The sequence below is a fragment of the Orcinus orca genome, chromosome 16, assembly GCF_937001465.1.
Source record: "Orcinus orca chromosome 16, mOrcOrc1.1, whole genome shotgun sequence".
In the NCBI taxonomy this organism is placed as follows: Eukaryota; Metazoa; Chordata; class Mammalia; order Artiodactyla; family Delphinidae; genus Orcinus; species Orcinus orca.
The window spans coordinates 12,413,046-12,430,168 of record NC_064574.1 but is presented as its reverse complement, the minus strand read 5'-3'; the positions used below and the strand labels follow the sequence as shown (position 1 = coordinate 12,430,168).

At 42.1% G+C, this 17,123-nt stretch overlaps 1 protein-coding gene across 5 annotated transcripts in view; it reads left to right on the top strand.

Annotated features, from left to right (window-relative positions):
- The window catches only part of SLC9A8 (solute carrier family 9 member A8), a 67,874-nt gene that overhangs the window by 7,746 nt on the left and 43,005 nt on the right, over positions 1-17,123 (top strand). For all 5 annotated transcript variants that reach the window (XM_033411194.2, XM_033411195.2, XM_004282890.4 and 2 more), the window contains 2 exons: positions 887-967; positions 16,262-16,320. In XM_033411194.2, the coding sequence (XP_033267085.1) occupies positions 887-967; positions 16,262-16,320 (140 nt within the window). The remainder of the gene's footprint in view (positions 1-886; positions 968-16,261; positions 16,321-17,123) is intronic.

Sequence of the window (17,123 nt, the reverse complement as noted above, 5' to 3'; positions counted from 1 at the left end):
CATCTGGGGAGCAAACACCCCATCTTCAGGTCTCTGATGCTCTTATCACCAAACCAATATTAACTTTGTTCTGTTTTTTAAAACACCCTTACTTCCTTCTGCGTTAAAAGAGAACAATCATGTGGTGGCAAGATACTTTGTGTCAACATATATTCTGTTGCAGCTCTAGTTGCATAAAAGTGATTGATTTCATTAACTTCCTCCTCACCATTGAGGATCATTTCTCAGAATCAGGGAAATTTGAATAATTTTAAGTGGTTGTATAAGGTTTACAGCTTAGAATAGCGGTAGATGTCTGTTGCTCTTTCAACAACTGGAAAACAAACTGGTTCAGGCATGTAAAGAAATACGGAGAAAATGTAGTGAACACCATGCAGCTGCCTCCTGGTTAAGAAATAAGAAATTGAAAATACAGCTGAAGTTTACTGTGTCATTGTCAGTTGTCCATTTCCCTGGCAGCCTCCTAGAAATAACCCCTGCCTTGGACTTGGTGTTTATCATTCAAAGTTGGGCTGTTTTCTAGGGGCAGGACAGGAATAAAGACGAAGACGTAGAGAATGGACTTGAGGACATGGGGAGGGGGAAGGGTAAGCTGGGGCAAAGTGAGAGTGGCATGGACATATATACACTACCAAATGTAAAATAGCTAGTGGGAAGCAGCTGCATAGCATAGGGAGATCAGCTCAGTGCTTTGTGACCACCTAGAGGGGTGGGTTAGGGAGGGTGGGAGGGAGACGCAAGAGGGAGGAGATATGGGGATATATGTATACTATAGCTGATTCACTTTGTTATAAAGCAGAAACTAACACACCATTGTTAAGCAATTATACTCCAATAAAGGTGTTAAAAAAATAATTTTAAAAAAAAGTCTTATTTTTTCCCACAGCTATCTGCATCATATTGGTGCATCTACTGATCCGATACAGATTACATTTCCTGCCAGAGAGCGTTGCTGTTGTCTCTTTAGGTAAGTGCTTATTGGTGATCTTATAATAAAAGCACTAACTATACCACTTTTTGAGTGCCTCCAAAGTGCTAGGAACCACAAGAGATGTGGTGTATACTGAGCTCATTTCATTGTCACTGCAAGCTGCCATGAGGGTGTTATGATCCCATTTTACAGATGAGGACACTGGGGGCTCAGGGGTGATGACCTCCTAAAGGTCACATAGAAGCCCCTCTATCCAACTTGAGAGCCCTTTCTACTTCTAGAACCACCCTCAGGGCACATCCAAGGCTTTTATCCGCCTATTATATTGTAGTTACTTTATTTCTAGTTTCAAGTTGCCTACCAATGATATTTATTTTTTTCTTATCACCACTGCTTTTTTTTTTTTTTTGCGGTACGCGGGCCTCTCACTGCTGTGGCCTCTCCCGTTGTGGTGCACAGGCTCCGGACGCGCAGGCTCAGCGGCCATGGCTCACGGGCCCAGCCGCTCCGCGGCATGTGGGATCTTCCCGGACCGGGGCACGAACCCGTGTCCCCTGCATTGGCAGGCGGACTCTCAACCACTGTGCCACCAGGGAAGCCCATCACCACTGCTTTTTAAGTTAATTTTATATATAAAATTATATATACTTTATAAGTTTTCTTTGCCTTGTAGATCTGGTTTAGTATATTTAGAAATTCTTTCCCAATATAGCGATGGTTTGGGTTAGCTTTGGAAATGAACATTCACACTGTTTATTCTAAGGTCTACTACTAGGCTGTGCTGTCACTCGACTAAGGCGAATAATTGATAGTTAATTCATAGAATCACTGAATTTTACAGCCGGAAGAGGCTCTCACTTTAAGGTTTAGGATGGAGGAATGGCTCACTTTAATGTCAGTCAGATCTAAGGTCTTCAGAGAGCATTCCATTGTACCTCACTTATATTTCCCTCTTTTGTTTCCTGTGGCAATTAACTGTTAAGATAATTAGCCTCTATTTAGAATGCATGAATCACTGTAATCACAGTTGACCTCACATGTAAGTCCATTGAAGTGGTTAATGAAGCAGGGACCTTACTTTTCAGTAAGTATTAAAATGAAGATGTGGGTGGGGAAGCTTAAGGGATAGTAAATAGGGTTTCACTAAGGCCAGCCAAAGCTTTCATCAGCCTATTATATTGTAGTTACTTTTACTAGTTTCCACTTGCCTACTGATGATATTTAATTTTCCTTATCACCACTGGTGCTTTATAAGTTAATTTTCTTTGCCTTAGATCTGGTTTAGTATAGTATTTAGTATTTTTCGCAATATAGCAGCAGCTTAGGTTAGCTTTAGAAATGAATGATCAAACTCTGTTCATTCTCCTTCCCCTACCAGTACCAGCATTCCTACTACTCTGTTTCAGCCCCTCCTATATTTTCCCTGGACTTCACAGTACTACTAAGTGCCAGGTTCTGGCCTATGAGCTTTCACATTGCCATCTCATTTAAGTCCCGTAACCCCCAGGTGATGCCATATTTTAAGGAAGATGTACCACTGGATAATTTTGATCTTCAGTAAAGAGTTAGAAATCAGTTTTACTCAGAGTTCCTGCTCTCTGTTGAACAGTCTCTTCAGCTACACATCCTGGCAGATTCTAACAAACTTAGTTAACAAGAGCCTTAGAGCTCTAAGAAGAGGAGGATCATTTGTTAGCATTCTTTTCCTGATATTAGGCACCTCGAAAATAACCTATATAGCTAATACCTATTATTCTGGGGCATTCAGTAAAGACTTAAAAAGCCACTGCAAGGAAGTTACAGTTTTGTGGTCAGTTTACATAGTTTCTTAAGAATAAGACCTTAGTTGGTGTGTATTTAGGTATTGTGCACATGGAAATTTAAGTGGTGGTTCTTGTAATTTGGTTTGGAATGTCAGGTTCTTCACCGTCTCTTGAATGTTTCAGTAACTGCGGATCACTGAACACCAGTGCTTGTACAAGGACTTACAGCGACATTGTTGTGTGTCTACCTAAGGGCCACTCCCCCTCCATGAAAACAGAACCCTCGCTTTGACCCCGTGTCTTTCCACAGTGTGGTCAAGGAAGGTGGGCGCCTCCTCCAGGTCAAGATTGGTTTTCTCCATCGTGGTAATTGTTTCAAAGGGGTGGAGGCAGCAGGCAGTGTGAAACCCAGGTCTGGCCAGTGAGACCGAGGGGAAGTGTGCTGGGGTGAGGAGTTTTGGAAACATTTTTCCTCTCTGATAAAAAGAGAAATTTCCCCTTCCTTTGATGCTGTTGTATGAGGATGTGATGCCAGGAGCACTGGTAGCCATCTTGAAATCACTGTGGCTCAAAGACGAAGCCGGAATGCTGAGGCTTGCCAAGGGGACAGATGGGAAGCCCAGATTCTTGACTGCACTGTTGTTTTGTAGAATTGATAGCCCCGAAACTACCTATCTCAGGGCTGCCTGTTACATGAGATAATAAACATCCATTGTTTAAGCCATTTTTAGTCAGGTGTTCTTTTACTTGCAGAGGAAAACATCTTAACTGATATAGGACTCTTTCCATTCAATGGACAAAATCAATTCAAAATGATTCAAAGAAAACAGATATTGGTGTGGGTGGAGTTGCACGCCCATTGGCTCATGGCACCAAAAAACCTACAGGCAGTGCCAGCTTCAGACTTCACTGGATCAAGTCTCCCGGACTCCGTTTTTCTCCATTCTCAACAGTGCTTCCCTTTGTTTTGGCTTCACTCTCAGGCGGGCTCTCTCCACATGGTAAGACTTGACAGCTTCAGGCTTGCTGTCCTTACAGTAGCAGTCACGCTGGGAAAGGTGGCCTCCTCTTCCCCCTGCTTCCACCAGAAGTTGTAGGATGAAGTCTGACCAAATGGCCACCCCAGAACTGGACATGGAGTGGAGCAGTGCTGGGGGTCAGCAAAGGCTGTCCGTCCACAAGGTTTCTTTCTTTGCTGATGTTGCGCAAATAACTGTAGCCTATACAGCTAGGGCTTGGGAGTGGGTGATGGAAAGTCAGTCTTGCTTTCAGTACTTATTTGCTAACTCAGGTGATTGGAATACTAAGAGCACTTCTAGGGAGAGTACTGGGGTCCAGAAAGGACTTTTTGTTATATTAGAGGACATTTGGTTAAAATTTAGAAATGCTGACAAAGCTGTCAAAGTAGTTCTGTATTTCATAAAGCTATGTAAATGGAAGGAAAACTTTTTTCTCCTACTGGAGCAAAGTGTAACAAAATATTGAGATATCCACCGTTTCAAGAATTTCCAACTTTTGTGCCAAAAAAGAATCTAGATGAAGCTGCCAGAGAAAATGGAGTTTTCATTCTTTCAGGGGTAAGTTTTCCTAGCCTACTTTTTCTAACCAGAAGTTACTTTTTAGTCCACAGTCATTTAGAGATACTGTTGGCCTTTTGTGTTAAGCATTCAGAGTTCCTAAGAAATCGTAGATATAGAAGAGGACTATCTGTACTCAAAAAGCACATTTCCGCTCTTCTATTTTATTGTATTTTCAAATGAATTGAGACTTTTTTCATTCTTTATAAAAGCATAGTATCAACATGAAGTTCTAAAGCTATTTCCTTGGCCCTTGTTCAAAGCTTTCAGATACTTTCTATACTTAGGGAATTCTGTGGTTCGGGCCTTTTAAAAATGTATATATATATTTTTTCACACTTAGCTATAAAGAAGAAAAGTCCTTTTCATTGACAACCAGCTCTTTTTATCATGCTTCCTTCTCTTCCACACCATGTGTAGACGCACACATGCCCATCAGATGACTTGACTTGGTTTGAGCTTCAGTCATTTTTTGTGTTCTTCACTTTTTACTGTTCTTTCCATGTATTAGTAAAGTTCACATGTTTATTTTTATTGGCCATATAGTGCTGATTCACTGTTCATATATTTTGGGCTGAAATTGGTAAGGAGTGAAAATGAAATAGTTGTACTGCCTACTGTCCTCTGTTGTATATAGCAAAAATAGGAATAAATTTTTTTTTCATAGTCATACTTTATCGTAGAGTGAGGAAAGGCCTGCATGCGGTTAAGAATGGAATTTGACTACAAAATGCTAGGGTTTAGCCTGAATACTGCTGATAGTTAGAAAAACCGTATTTTAACTTATAACTGGATTTGATTGAATCATTGAATAAATAGGAATACACAAATGTGCTTCCTTGTCATAACCTGCTTAACTATGTTTGTGCTTTTAGTTATATTAACTCCTTGTTTTGACTAAAGGATTGAAATTTTTTTTTTTTTAAGGAGTAGGGCTCTTTTTGTCAATGGGGGTTTTGAGTGGAAGACGAAAAAAAAATCACTCAGTTCCTGAGTTGTTGACTGAAGGTAATTCTGGGAAAAAGTATATATATAGTGATTATATTCTAATTGTACTTAAGTTCTAAAAACGGGTTTTTTAGAGAAAACTTAAAGCAAGAATCCTGACTATAACTCTAACAGCTTTCCTGACTTTTTAGACTGTGAGAGTCCAAGTGTGATGCAGCTTGAGCTGTCCCAGGGGGAACTCTCCCTGAGTCTCAGGTACTTTGATTTTTGTTAGAGAAGAAACAGGCATTCATTTGTTGGCATTAGAGTAGCTGTCTCAGAGGTAGAGGCCAAAATTGGTTGTCACATTGACAAAATGATCACATTAGACTCTAAGGATTTTCTGGGCTGTCGCATTCCAAGGAAGAGTGCTAGCGCAGACTTTTAGCCTCTGTGTTTCTGGAAACATGGCTGAGAGGTGACAATTTATTCTTGGAACATCTTGTTGCTCGTTAGCTGCCGTTAGCTAAACGTGTGCTCTGTGTGTAATAGTGCATATGCTTTTGCCTGGAGTCTTGCTCTGATTCTCCTTAGTTTTATGGTCATCCGCTCTTGGCTCAGCATTTTTTCATCTTAAAGTTGTATTTTATACTTAAATCTATTAGATATGTCAGAATAGTGAGGTAGTCTGAACTTTAAAGGAAGAAAGGTTGTTAAAGGATTACATTTGGAAACTTGCTACATCTGGGCTGATTTCTATAAATTTCCTCTTTCGCCACATAAATGTTCTCAACAGAACAGAAAGGAACAACATTCCACTGAAAAAGTAAGCTACCTTAAAAACAAAATATATAAACAGCATTTCCCCAGAAAACAGAGAGACAGCTCTGGGGTCCTGATTCTCATCTTCCTGGCAGGTCTTCTGTCTTTCAGGATACTATCTTTGGAGTATCTATTTTAGTATAGGTAGCAGCATCAAGGACTGGAATTTCAAAATCACCTTATTATAGCGTAAGTGATTCTATGATTATAGCTAACAAAATGTGCTAACAATATTTTAAAGTATTTTCAAAAAATCATTTGTGGTTAAAAACATATTACATAAGTAATTATATTCTTTTCTGCCCTATCCTGTAGTAGCAGGGCTGTCTCCTCATGGTAATCAGGGTTAGTCACCCCTGCCAACGTGGTAGCCTTTGTAGCCTGTTTCTAGGCCTGCTGGTCTGTTGGCACAAAAAGCCCAAAGTGACCAGGCAGTAGCCATTGTAACTCTTACTATGTGAACTCTGGTGGAAATGTCCCCTTCTGGGAGCCAGGTTCTTTCAACCCACCGAGCCTAAAGTTTCAGGCTAAGGAAGCAGAAATCCTCCAAGCAGGAATCCCCACTCTTAAGTGAGTCGCTGAGAGTGATGGTGAGTGGTGTACCCATTGTGTGCTGTACGCATGCTTGCCTGTTGGGGATGTACCACCCTATAATGGCCACTGGTTTCAGGAGTATACCGCACCCTGGAGGAGTGCGCCATTCCTTACAATATGTCACCTCCAAGCTGGTGCCTCAGCTCCATTTTTTTTTTTTTTAATTTTTATTATTTATTTATTTTTGGCTGCATTGGGTCTTCGTTGCTGTGCGCGGGCTTTCTTTAGTTGTGGCGAGCGGGGGCTGCTCTTCGTTGCGGTGCGCAGGCTTCTCATTGCGGTGGCTTCTCTTATCGCAGAGCACGGTCTCTAGGGTGCGCGGACTCAGTTGCTCTGAGGCATGTGGGATCTTCCCGGACCAGGGCTCAAACCTGTGTCCCCTGAATTGGCAGGCGGATTCTTAACCACTGCGCCACCGGGGAAGCCCCTCAGCTCTTTTTTAAGAGGCTATTTACCACTCTGGCTGGCTGGCAGTTTCTGGATAGGACCGTGTGGTGTCCATGTCTCATGCCCACTTCTGCACCTCCTTTGCCAAAATGTGAGTCTCTTGGCTTGACATGTTGTTGACATATTGTTATGCAGTATCCCACTTTGGTGGCTCAGACACTTATGGACCCTGGGACAGTGGTGCTAGCATATGTGTCAGCCTCAGTCAGAATGAATTGCTGCCCTTTCCAGGATGGAAGGGGTCTGATGTAATCGAGGTGCTATCATGCAGTTGGCTGGTCTTCTCAAGGGATGGTACCACACCAGGTGATGAGTGTTGATCTCTGTGGCTCTCCAGTCATACATTCAGCAGTGGCAATGGCTACAGAGCAGCCTTGGTGAGAGGGAGTTCATGCCGTAGGGGCCCTGCACAGCTTCCATGTCTGCCATCATGGCTACTGTGCTCATGAGCCCATTGCACAGACGCTGAAGTGGCCAACATCAGAGGCTGGCCGAGTGTTTCATGAACCACGCGTGGGTTTTTTTTTTTCTCCTCTGTCAGCTGGTCTTAAAGAGCTCCCCATGAGGCCGTACGTAGGAGCTGAGCTGAGAGAGATGTTGCTGTAACAGCTAACGATGACATAGAGGTCTGGGCCACAAGTAAAGCATACTTGTGCCTTTTAGATCGGCACAAGTCTGATCGCTAATGTAACACTTCCATCTTAAAATGGATTGCTCCTGGGCCCACCTAGCCTGACGGCAGGTATGGCAACCCAACTTATGAAAGATGATTCTGGCCACCTGGGCACTTGACGTCCCATGCTCAGTTGCTCTGTCTCTACCGCGGCCCAACAGCATGCCAGGAGCTTTATCGTGTTTTTCCCTTGGGAGTTTTTTGAGTGGTATATGTGTCTCTTCTGCAAATGGCATGACCTTGCTCCAGAGTCCTAGGGATCTATGCTGAGCGACCCTCCTATTGGGGCTTGCCGGCCTCCCTTCCTACCAGATACTTCCAGTTCCATGGGGTCTGCCAGATAGTATGGCAAAAGCAGCAGAGCTGCTTGAACTGCAGCTAACTGTTTTGGGCCTCACTCAAAACCATCAGTCTCTCAAAATCCAATAAATGGGTTGAAGTGTTGAATAGTTTTCTCAAGTGTGGAATATATTGCCTCCAAAACCTGGAGAAGACCTACCAAGCATTGTGCTTCCTTTTTTTTTTTTTTTTTTTTGTTGCGGTACACGGGCCTCTCACTGTTGTGGCCTCTCCCGTTGCGGAGCACAGGCTCCGGACGCGCAGGCTCAGCGGCCATGGCTCACAGGCCTACCCGCTCCGCGGCATGTGGGATCTTCCCGGACCGGGGCACGAACCCGTGTCCCCTGCATCGGCAGGCGGACTCTCAACCACTGCGCCACCAGGGAAGCCCTGTGCTTCTTTATTACAGTAGAAGGGGCAGACCTTTTCCTTTACTTGGAGGCAATGTCTTGGTGTGCTTCAGACCACTTGACCTCTGAATTCTTCCCAGATGGGCAGGCCCCTGAAACTCTATCCTCTGAAGCATACGTGTCTTACCAAGACATCTCCTCGCCACCTCATGCTTGTCGCAGTACATTAGCATGATGTCAGTAGTGGACCAGTGTATTGTCCTGTGGAACGTCCATATGGTCTGTGTCCTTGGGGACTATATTATGCAGGAAGCAGTAGTTAACCTAAGGCACTTGCCTCATTTGGGGCATCTGTGTAATCTTGAAATAACCTGGGAGCTCTGTATTCCAATGGGGTGGTAGGGGCCACTGCTGCAGGCCTAGAAGGTCCACGGGAACCTGAGGGTTAAAGGTGCTCATGTGCATCTCCCTAGGCACCCCTATCCCATGTCTGAGCCCCACTTCTTCCTTATCAGGGACCTGCTAGGAGAAGGCATAGGAGATTTATCATCTTGAGTTCAGCCTTCTCTGAAGATCTGCCACTCTTGCAGTAAAGACCTGTGCCCAGTCTTCAGCTCTAGAGGCACTCCAGCTGCAGGAGATGAGGGTCTGTTTCAATGCTGCCAAGGAGGCCCTCTGACTCTCACCGTTTGCTTAAAGTTGGTGATTGTTCGGGCCTTTTGTTTTCTTTTTTTCAGAGCATCGGTGGCACTCAGCAACAACCACAATTCCACTTTTCTTACAGTTATTATTTCCGTCATAACCTCTTTAACACCAGAGATACTGCATGAGCCCTTGCCTCCTCCACCAGTGTCCCGATCCAGTCTGCCACAAGTGAAGGTCTTAGCAATGGCACTGCTACCCCCAGTGAGGGACTAGTAGTATTTTACCTGCAGTGTTGGGATCCTCTTTGCCCGGAAGCTGCTGAGTGGTCCAACTCCAGAACCCCATCCTCGAGTTTGCTTCCTTTGACCACTCCACTCCTGGAACCAGTGGTCTTAGGTTGGCTCCCTAAAAGCAGAATCTGAGACAGGGGTTTGGGGATAGGTAATGTATTGAGGGGTGCTCTTCCGGAGCAAATCTGTAAGGGAGGGAGTCAACAAGACCAGGGAAGGAGAAAGCCAAACGGTGGGTATGATCTCAAGGTAGGCCTGGCCTAGCCTCAGCAGGAGGGCTCTGGGGCAAGAACGCCCAGCAGAGTCTGTCTCTCCTTAAACCAAGGGGGTGGGACTTGTGGACCCCCATCAGTTAGTCATTGACTATGAGCTGGTGTGGGGCGGGCACAGCTTCCATGATGAGGTGCCTCTCAGCGGCTAAGGGCAGTTTTCTGGAGAAGGGGACAGCCGTGAGCACTTAGCAGCCAACACGTACAGCAGCTCCCACAGATGGGCCCAGTGAAGGGGAGTGGGCGAGCCTCACAGCATCTACCACAGAAGGCAGCTGATGAGCTCTTTACAAAATTAAAAATGCCTGTACCCTTGACCCAGCAGCCCCTCTTTCAGGAGTTTTGTCTGTGGATACGCTCACACATGTGGAATGATGTTTTTACTCAGATGGCAATGGCAGTGATAGCAGAAGCCTGGAGAACACCTGAGCGCTCATTACAAGGGGACATGTTAGATGGCACAGTGGAATACACTGCAGCCACTAACAAAACAAAAAGTGTGAGGAAGCTCTTTATGTGTTGATATGGAATAGTTTCTAAGAGGTAGTGGTGAGTTAAAAAAAATTCAAAATAGTGTAAATACTGTATTACCATTTGTTTTAAAATTTATTTTATATGTACATGCATATGCATGTATATAATTTTAAACGTACAGACACTCTCAGCAGAAATGTACAGTATAACCAAGAAACTGGTAACGTTTGTGGTCTACGGGAAGGAGAAAAAAACAAGAATGGAACAGAGACTTAAGTTTTCACTGCATACTCTCTTATACCTTTCAAATTTTGTACCATAGGCATCTGTTACATAATCAAGTAAAAAATAAAGTAATTCATTTTTAAAACAATTCTGGATCTGCTATTTACTAGCTCAGTGATGCTTGTCCTTAGCCTCGGTTTCCTCACCTGTAAAATGCAGGTGACAAAGCCTTCACTTCATAGGACTGCAGATATTTAACTGGGCAATGCATAGAAATCACTTACTATAATGCCTCCCTGCTAAGTAATCAATAACTGTTAGCTGCTGCTATTAACATTATTATCATTTATATTATTATGGTTTATTACCTTGTAGGGTAATCGTGAGAATGAGCTTAAATAAAGTATATTGTATACAGTAGCACAGTGCCTAGCACCACAGTGTGTGTGTGTTTCTTTTTAACACAATGCAAATTAATAAATGTGTGTGCATATACATATATACATATATTTTTAAGGGAACTAGAATCATGTTCTACATATTGTTTTGTAACCTGATTATTATACTTAATACATTTTAGGCACTTTCCTGTACTGTTCATATTCAGGAATACTTGTATTTTACAGCGATAATGGTAGACCAGCAGTGCACCCTGGGAGTGGGAAGGGTGTTAGCAGTTCGTAGCAGTAGTGCAGTCTCCCTGTGTCTCATCGTCCAGAGGTTGTAGAAGGCACCCAGGAGCCAGCAGTCCACTGTCACTTGCTGGCCCTGAGCTGTCAGAAGAGGCTCTCTTGAGCCTTCCTGCCTGGAGCATTCTCTTGAGGAGTAAGAATAATTTAACCTGACAGATCCTGGGAGAAGGATCTCAACAAATAATTATGAATTACTCCTGATCCTTTAACTTAATCCAGTGGCATCCATAATGAGGTGTGTGTATGAAGGTCCATAGGAGGCAAAAGGAAATATTAGAACTTACGTTTCTATTTAATTTGAATCTCCCTTACAATCTCTGTTTTTTGTGTTATTTATTTTATTAATTTTTGGCTGTGTCGCACAGCTTGTGGGATCTTAGTTCCCTGACCAGGGATTGAACCTGGGCCCTCGGCAGTGAAAGTGTGGAATCCTAACCACTGGACAGCCAATTCCCTGTGTTATTTTAAAATACATTAATATAGCAGCACTTTTTTTATAATAATAAAATAAAAATTTGTAACTTGAAGGTGCATGCTCATATTCTTTTAACTGATAGGAATATACAAAATTGTATCTAGGGTATTATTTCCAGGGTGTCTGGTTGTATGGTATAAATTAATTTCTCCTGGACACTAGGTTGATTTGACCTAACTTTTAACCTCAATCTCAAAAGGTAAAGGAAGAGTTTGCCAATTTAATGTTGTACCATATTTCAGTCCTAGGACATTTCAAAAGAATTACTCATGTAATAGTAATAATAGTAATAGTAGTAATAATATCATATTGTATTTTACAAAGCTTTCCAATGCCTCATTGATAATAATATAGAAACAAGCTTAGGCAGTAGAATAATCACTGATTCTCAAATGTAATTGCTTCATGTGTATTAATTACAAAAGCATTGATCATAGTATTAACGTTTTTGGTGTACATTTACAAAGGAAAAAGAAAGTTGAGGTTTAGTAGCACAGAAAAACACTAGCTTTAAAAATTAAATCTGAAATCATGAAAAAAGTTCCAACTTCCCTAGTAATCAGGAATGATTACTGAGTGCAGGTTGACTGTAAATACAAATCAAAACCTTAAAGTACAATTTCTTGCCCCTCATACTGGCAGAAGTGTTAAAGTCTGATGATTTTCCAGGGTTGGTGAGGATGCTTTGGTGCAAGGGGTGTAAATCGGCACAGCCACTTTGGAGGACAGTTTGGCAACGTTTTCAGAGATAAAAATGCTCATGCCATTCACTGTCTCTGGATCTGTTCTAGGGAGATACTCAGACACAAAGAGGCACATACAAGCATGTTCACTGCAGCCGTTAATGGCAAACAGTTGGAGACAGCCATCATTGGGGGAACATTAAAAAGATAGTGACTTAAAAAAATTAAAATGGAGGGGAGGGATAAATTAGGAGGTTGGGATTAACACTTACACACTACTATATATAAAATAGATAACCAACAAGGACCTACTATATAGCATAGGGAACTATACTCAATATTTTATAATCTGTAAGGGAAAATAATCTGAAAAAAAAAAATATATATATATATATGTTTACCTGAAACTAACATGACAGCAAAAATCAACTATACTTCAATAAAATTTTTTAAACAGTAAAGTAGAATTTATATAACATAAACTTTATAATTTTAAAGTGTAGAATTCAGTGCTTTTTAGTATATTTACAGGGTTGTGCAACCATCACCACTATCTTAATTCCAGAACATTTTTATCACCTCAAAAAGATACTCTCTGCACATTAGCAGTCACTGCCCATTTTCCCCCTCCCCTTTCCACTGGCAACCACTAACCTACCTCCTGTCTCTAGATTTGTCTGTTCTGGACATTTCATATGAATGGAACCATACGATCTGGCCTTTCGGGGGTGAGGGTGGGGTGACCGTTTTATTGTGATATAATTCACATACCATGCAAGTTACTCGTTTTAAACGTACAGTTCAGGGTTTTAGTATATTCACAGAGTTGTGCAACCATGACAACAATTTTAGAACATTTCATCACCCCAAAAAGAAGCCCCATACCCTTTAGCTATCATCCCTGAAACTCTCCTCCCCAGCCCCAGGAAACCATTTCTGTCTCTATAGAGACAAAGGCAATCTATAGATTTGCCAATTCTGAATATTTCATATCAGTGGATCATAAAAGATGTCTTTTGTGTCTGGCTTCTTTTACTTAGCATGTTTTCAAGATTCATCCACACATTGCAATATTTGTCAGTACTTCATTCTTTTTTACTGCCAGATAACATTGCATTGTGTGGATATACCACATTTTGTTGATCCATTCATCAGTTGGTGGACATTTGCATTGTTTCCACCTTTGGGCTAATAATGCTGTTATGAACATCCATGTACAAGTTTCTGTACGAGCACAGGTTTTCTATTCTCCTTTGTAGAATTGCTGGGTCATATGGTAATTCTGTTTTACTTTTTGAGGAATTGCCAAACATTTCTACAGCAGTTGTGCCATTTTACTTTTCCACCATTGATGTATTAAGGGTTCCAGTTTCTCTATATCCTTGCCAACACTTATTTTCCATTTAAAAAAAGTTATAGCTGTCCTAGTGGGTATGAACTGGTGTCTCATTGTGGTTTTGATTTCCATTTCCCTAATGACTAATGATGTGGAGCGTCTTTTCTTGTGCTTATTGGCGATTTGTATATCTTCTTTGGAGAAATGTCTATTCTATCTGTGGCATCTTTATGCTGTGCTGTAGAGCTGTTAAAAAGGAATGAGGCAGATCTATATGTAGTCACCCCTGATCATTACACTGAGCAAAATAGCAGGTAGTAGAAACTACCTGCTATAGGACTTCTCTGGCGGTCCCGTGTGCTTCCATTGCAGGGGGCACAGGTTCGATCCCAGGTCTGGGAACTAAGATCCCACGTGCCGGGCAGCCAAAAACAAGGAAAAAAAAGATGCATTATAGTACCATAAGTTTTATATAAATACACATGTGTGCCATGTGTTACATACACACACCCCCTAGTACTGTATGGTAAATATAAATATGTAAGAGCATAGAGAAGGGTCTGGTAGAATAGTCCCCAGACTTATCAAGATGCTTGGTTACCTTGGGGCAGGGAGAGAGAGAACTAGTGGGGGTGGGATTTCATCAAAAGGGACTTTTGTCTTATTTATAACATTTTACAGAGTATTCATGAACTATCTGGTTAATAAAAAATTGTATGAAAACTCCTTAAAATATATACACAGTTTAAAAATATAAGAAAAAGAAAGCAACTGGGGAACTCTAGAGAGGGGTTAGAATCAGTGCTTTCATGCCACGTTGAAGTGAATGTACAATTACTGTTCGGAAAATGTCATTGATCATTGATTCCCTTTATGGCTCAGACCTATTTCGTCTTATATCCTTTTTATCAAAACAGTTTTGTTGGGCTTCCCTGGTGGTGCAGTGGTTGAGAGTCTGCCTGCTGATGCAGGGGACACGGGTTCGTGCCCCGGTCCGGGAAGATCCCACATGCCGCGGAGTGGGTAGGCCCGTGAGCCATGGCCGCTGAGCGTGCGCGTCCGGAGCCTGTGCTCCGCAACGGGAGAGGCCACAACAGTGAGAGGCCCGTGTACCGCAAAAAAAAAAAAAAAAAAACAGTTTTGTTGGTCTTTTACTAATATATAACAATACAAATAGTAGAGAGGTTTATAAAGTTAAAATTAACTGATCCTCTCTTCACCTCAAACCCCTCCTTCCCCATGACAATTAGTGTTAGTGCAGCTTCTTTTCCTAATAAACCTCTGTGTTTTTGTATGTTCTTCTCACCCCACCCAATAAGGTGTGTTTGTCAGCTTTCTGTTGTTGATGGGAAAAAGCTCCTTCCCCTCTAGGGGTAAGGGAAGTCCTTTTTTTTGGCTGCATTGGGTCTTCATTGCTGCATGCGGGCTTTTCTCTTGTTGGAGCAAGCGGGGGCTACTCTTGGTTGCGGTGAGCGGACTTGTCATTGCAGTGGCTTCTCTTGTTGCAGAGCACGGGCTCTAGGCACGTGGGCTTCAGTAGTTGTGGCTTGTGGGCTCTAGAGCACAGGCTCAGTAGTTATGCCACACGGGCTTAGTTGCTCTGTGACATATGGGATCTTCCCGGACCAGGGATCGAACCCGTGTCCCCTGCATTAGCAGGCAGATTCTTAACCACTGCGCCACCAGGGCAGTCTGAAAGGGAAGTCTATCTTTAAGCATCTGTGATAGTGGTCTTCAGCCTTGCTTTGTATCACCCCCTACCAGAGATTGTTATTTTGCAGATCCCAAGTTCTGCTCAGGTGTCTTTATTTCATAAAAAGCTCCCATGATGATTCTGATGAGGCCACAGGGTTAAGAAACATTAATCTAGTGAGTAACAGAGCAATCATAAATTGTACCCATGATGCTTCTTCGAGAATTATTTTTGGTAGGTTCTTTATGAGAGAGTAATGAGCCTGTCAGCTTTGTGGAAACATGCCTGAACTAAGATGGTCTGTTTTGTTCCAGGAATTTCACAGAATTTTCACTTTAGGTTATTTTCAGCATTGGGGCTTTAACTCTAACTAAATACTCTACATAGAGCTACCATCTGAGCCTGAGAAAGTGATCTTGGATTCCTTTTTGAAAACGGTAGGAATAAGTAGTACAGGGCAAACTTAGCTTTCTGCCATTTCAATCGAAAATGAGTGGATATAGCAAGAATGACAGATGCTTAAATCTTCCATGCCAGGCAAACTATCCCTAGGTCTTGTTTTGTAAAGTTTTTTCACCCCTCCCCCCACCCCCACCCCCAGCCCCAGCCCCAGATTTTTGTAGACTTTTTTTTTTTTTTTTTGGTGGTACGCGGGCCTCTCACTGTTGTGGCCTCTCCCGTTGCGGAGCACAGGCTCCGGACGCGCAGGCTTAGCGGCCATGGCTTACGGGCCCAGCCACTCCACAGCATGTGGGATCTTCCCGGACCGGGGCACGAACCCGTGTGCCCTGCATTGGCAGGCGGACTCTCAACCACTGCACCACCAGGGAAGCCCTGGACTTCTTTATAGTATGTTTGACTGAGATGCAAGTGAGAAACTCACGTGATTCATAAAACTCCCCACGAATTTCCATTCTTAATGTTTTCAGACGTAAAACGCAGAAATTCATAGATGCCATTTAGAGACGTAATAATAATCAGTTTCTTTAGAATAATAAACCTGAGTAATCTTTCTTATATCTTAAATTTTTTTAAACTGTATATTTTCTTTTCTAGGTATTCTCATGGGAGCAGTTATAAAAATTATAGAGTTTAAAAAACTGGCAAATTGGAAGGTAGGTTTACCCAATTGTTCTTTTTTTTAACATATTTACAATTTTTATTGGTTCTTAAGTTTAGTAACACTGATTATGGTGGCTTTCTTATCATTCCTTGACTGTCAGTGAAGTTTATATTGTCCCATTAATTTTTTAACATTCTGGTAGATTAGGGTTGATATCTTTACATCTGAGTTTTCTGAAAAAGCATAAATCTCACACTTTCAAATTAACATAGGCGCATTCAATGCCATGTTTTGTTATTTACTTGCATTTTTATAATCTTAGACTAACTTGCTGTATACAGGGCTCTAATTAGCATTTAACATTAAACAATGTTTATTGCTCCTAATTCCATTCTGACAGCTGAGCCCAATAAGACATATCTGCCCAGCACTGTAGACCTTACAGAACGCTTTATATACTGTAGCTTTTGTCATCCTCATGACAACCATGGAGGTAGATTGACCACGTATTATCCCCGTTTTTACAGATGAAGAAAGTGACCTCTGAGAGGTTGGGACATGTCTAACATCACAGAGCTAGAGAGCGGTTGGGTTGGCTCTTGTGTCCAGACCCTCTGGTCCTATGTGTTCTATATTTTCTCTGCCACACCATGCTGTCCTCACTTGTGGATGTTCCCACCCTTACGTTCACACAATGGTCATTAGAGCGTGAGGTCCAAGGACTAATTGAAACTCAAGTTTCAGCTTAAACTTTGAGCATCTATATCGAGTAGGGAGTTTAACAAGTGTGTAACAAAACTGATTTTGTGGAGGGAAATAAGGTCCATTTCAAAATATTAAAAGAATTGTATGGTT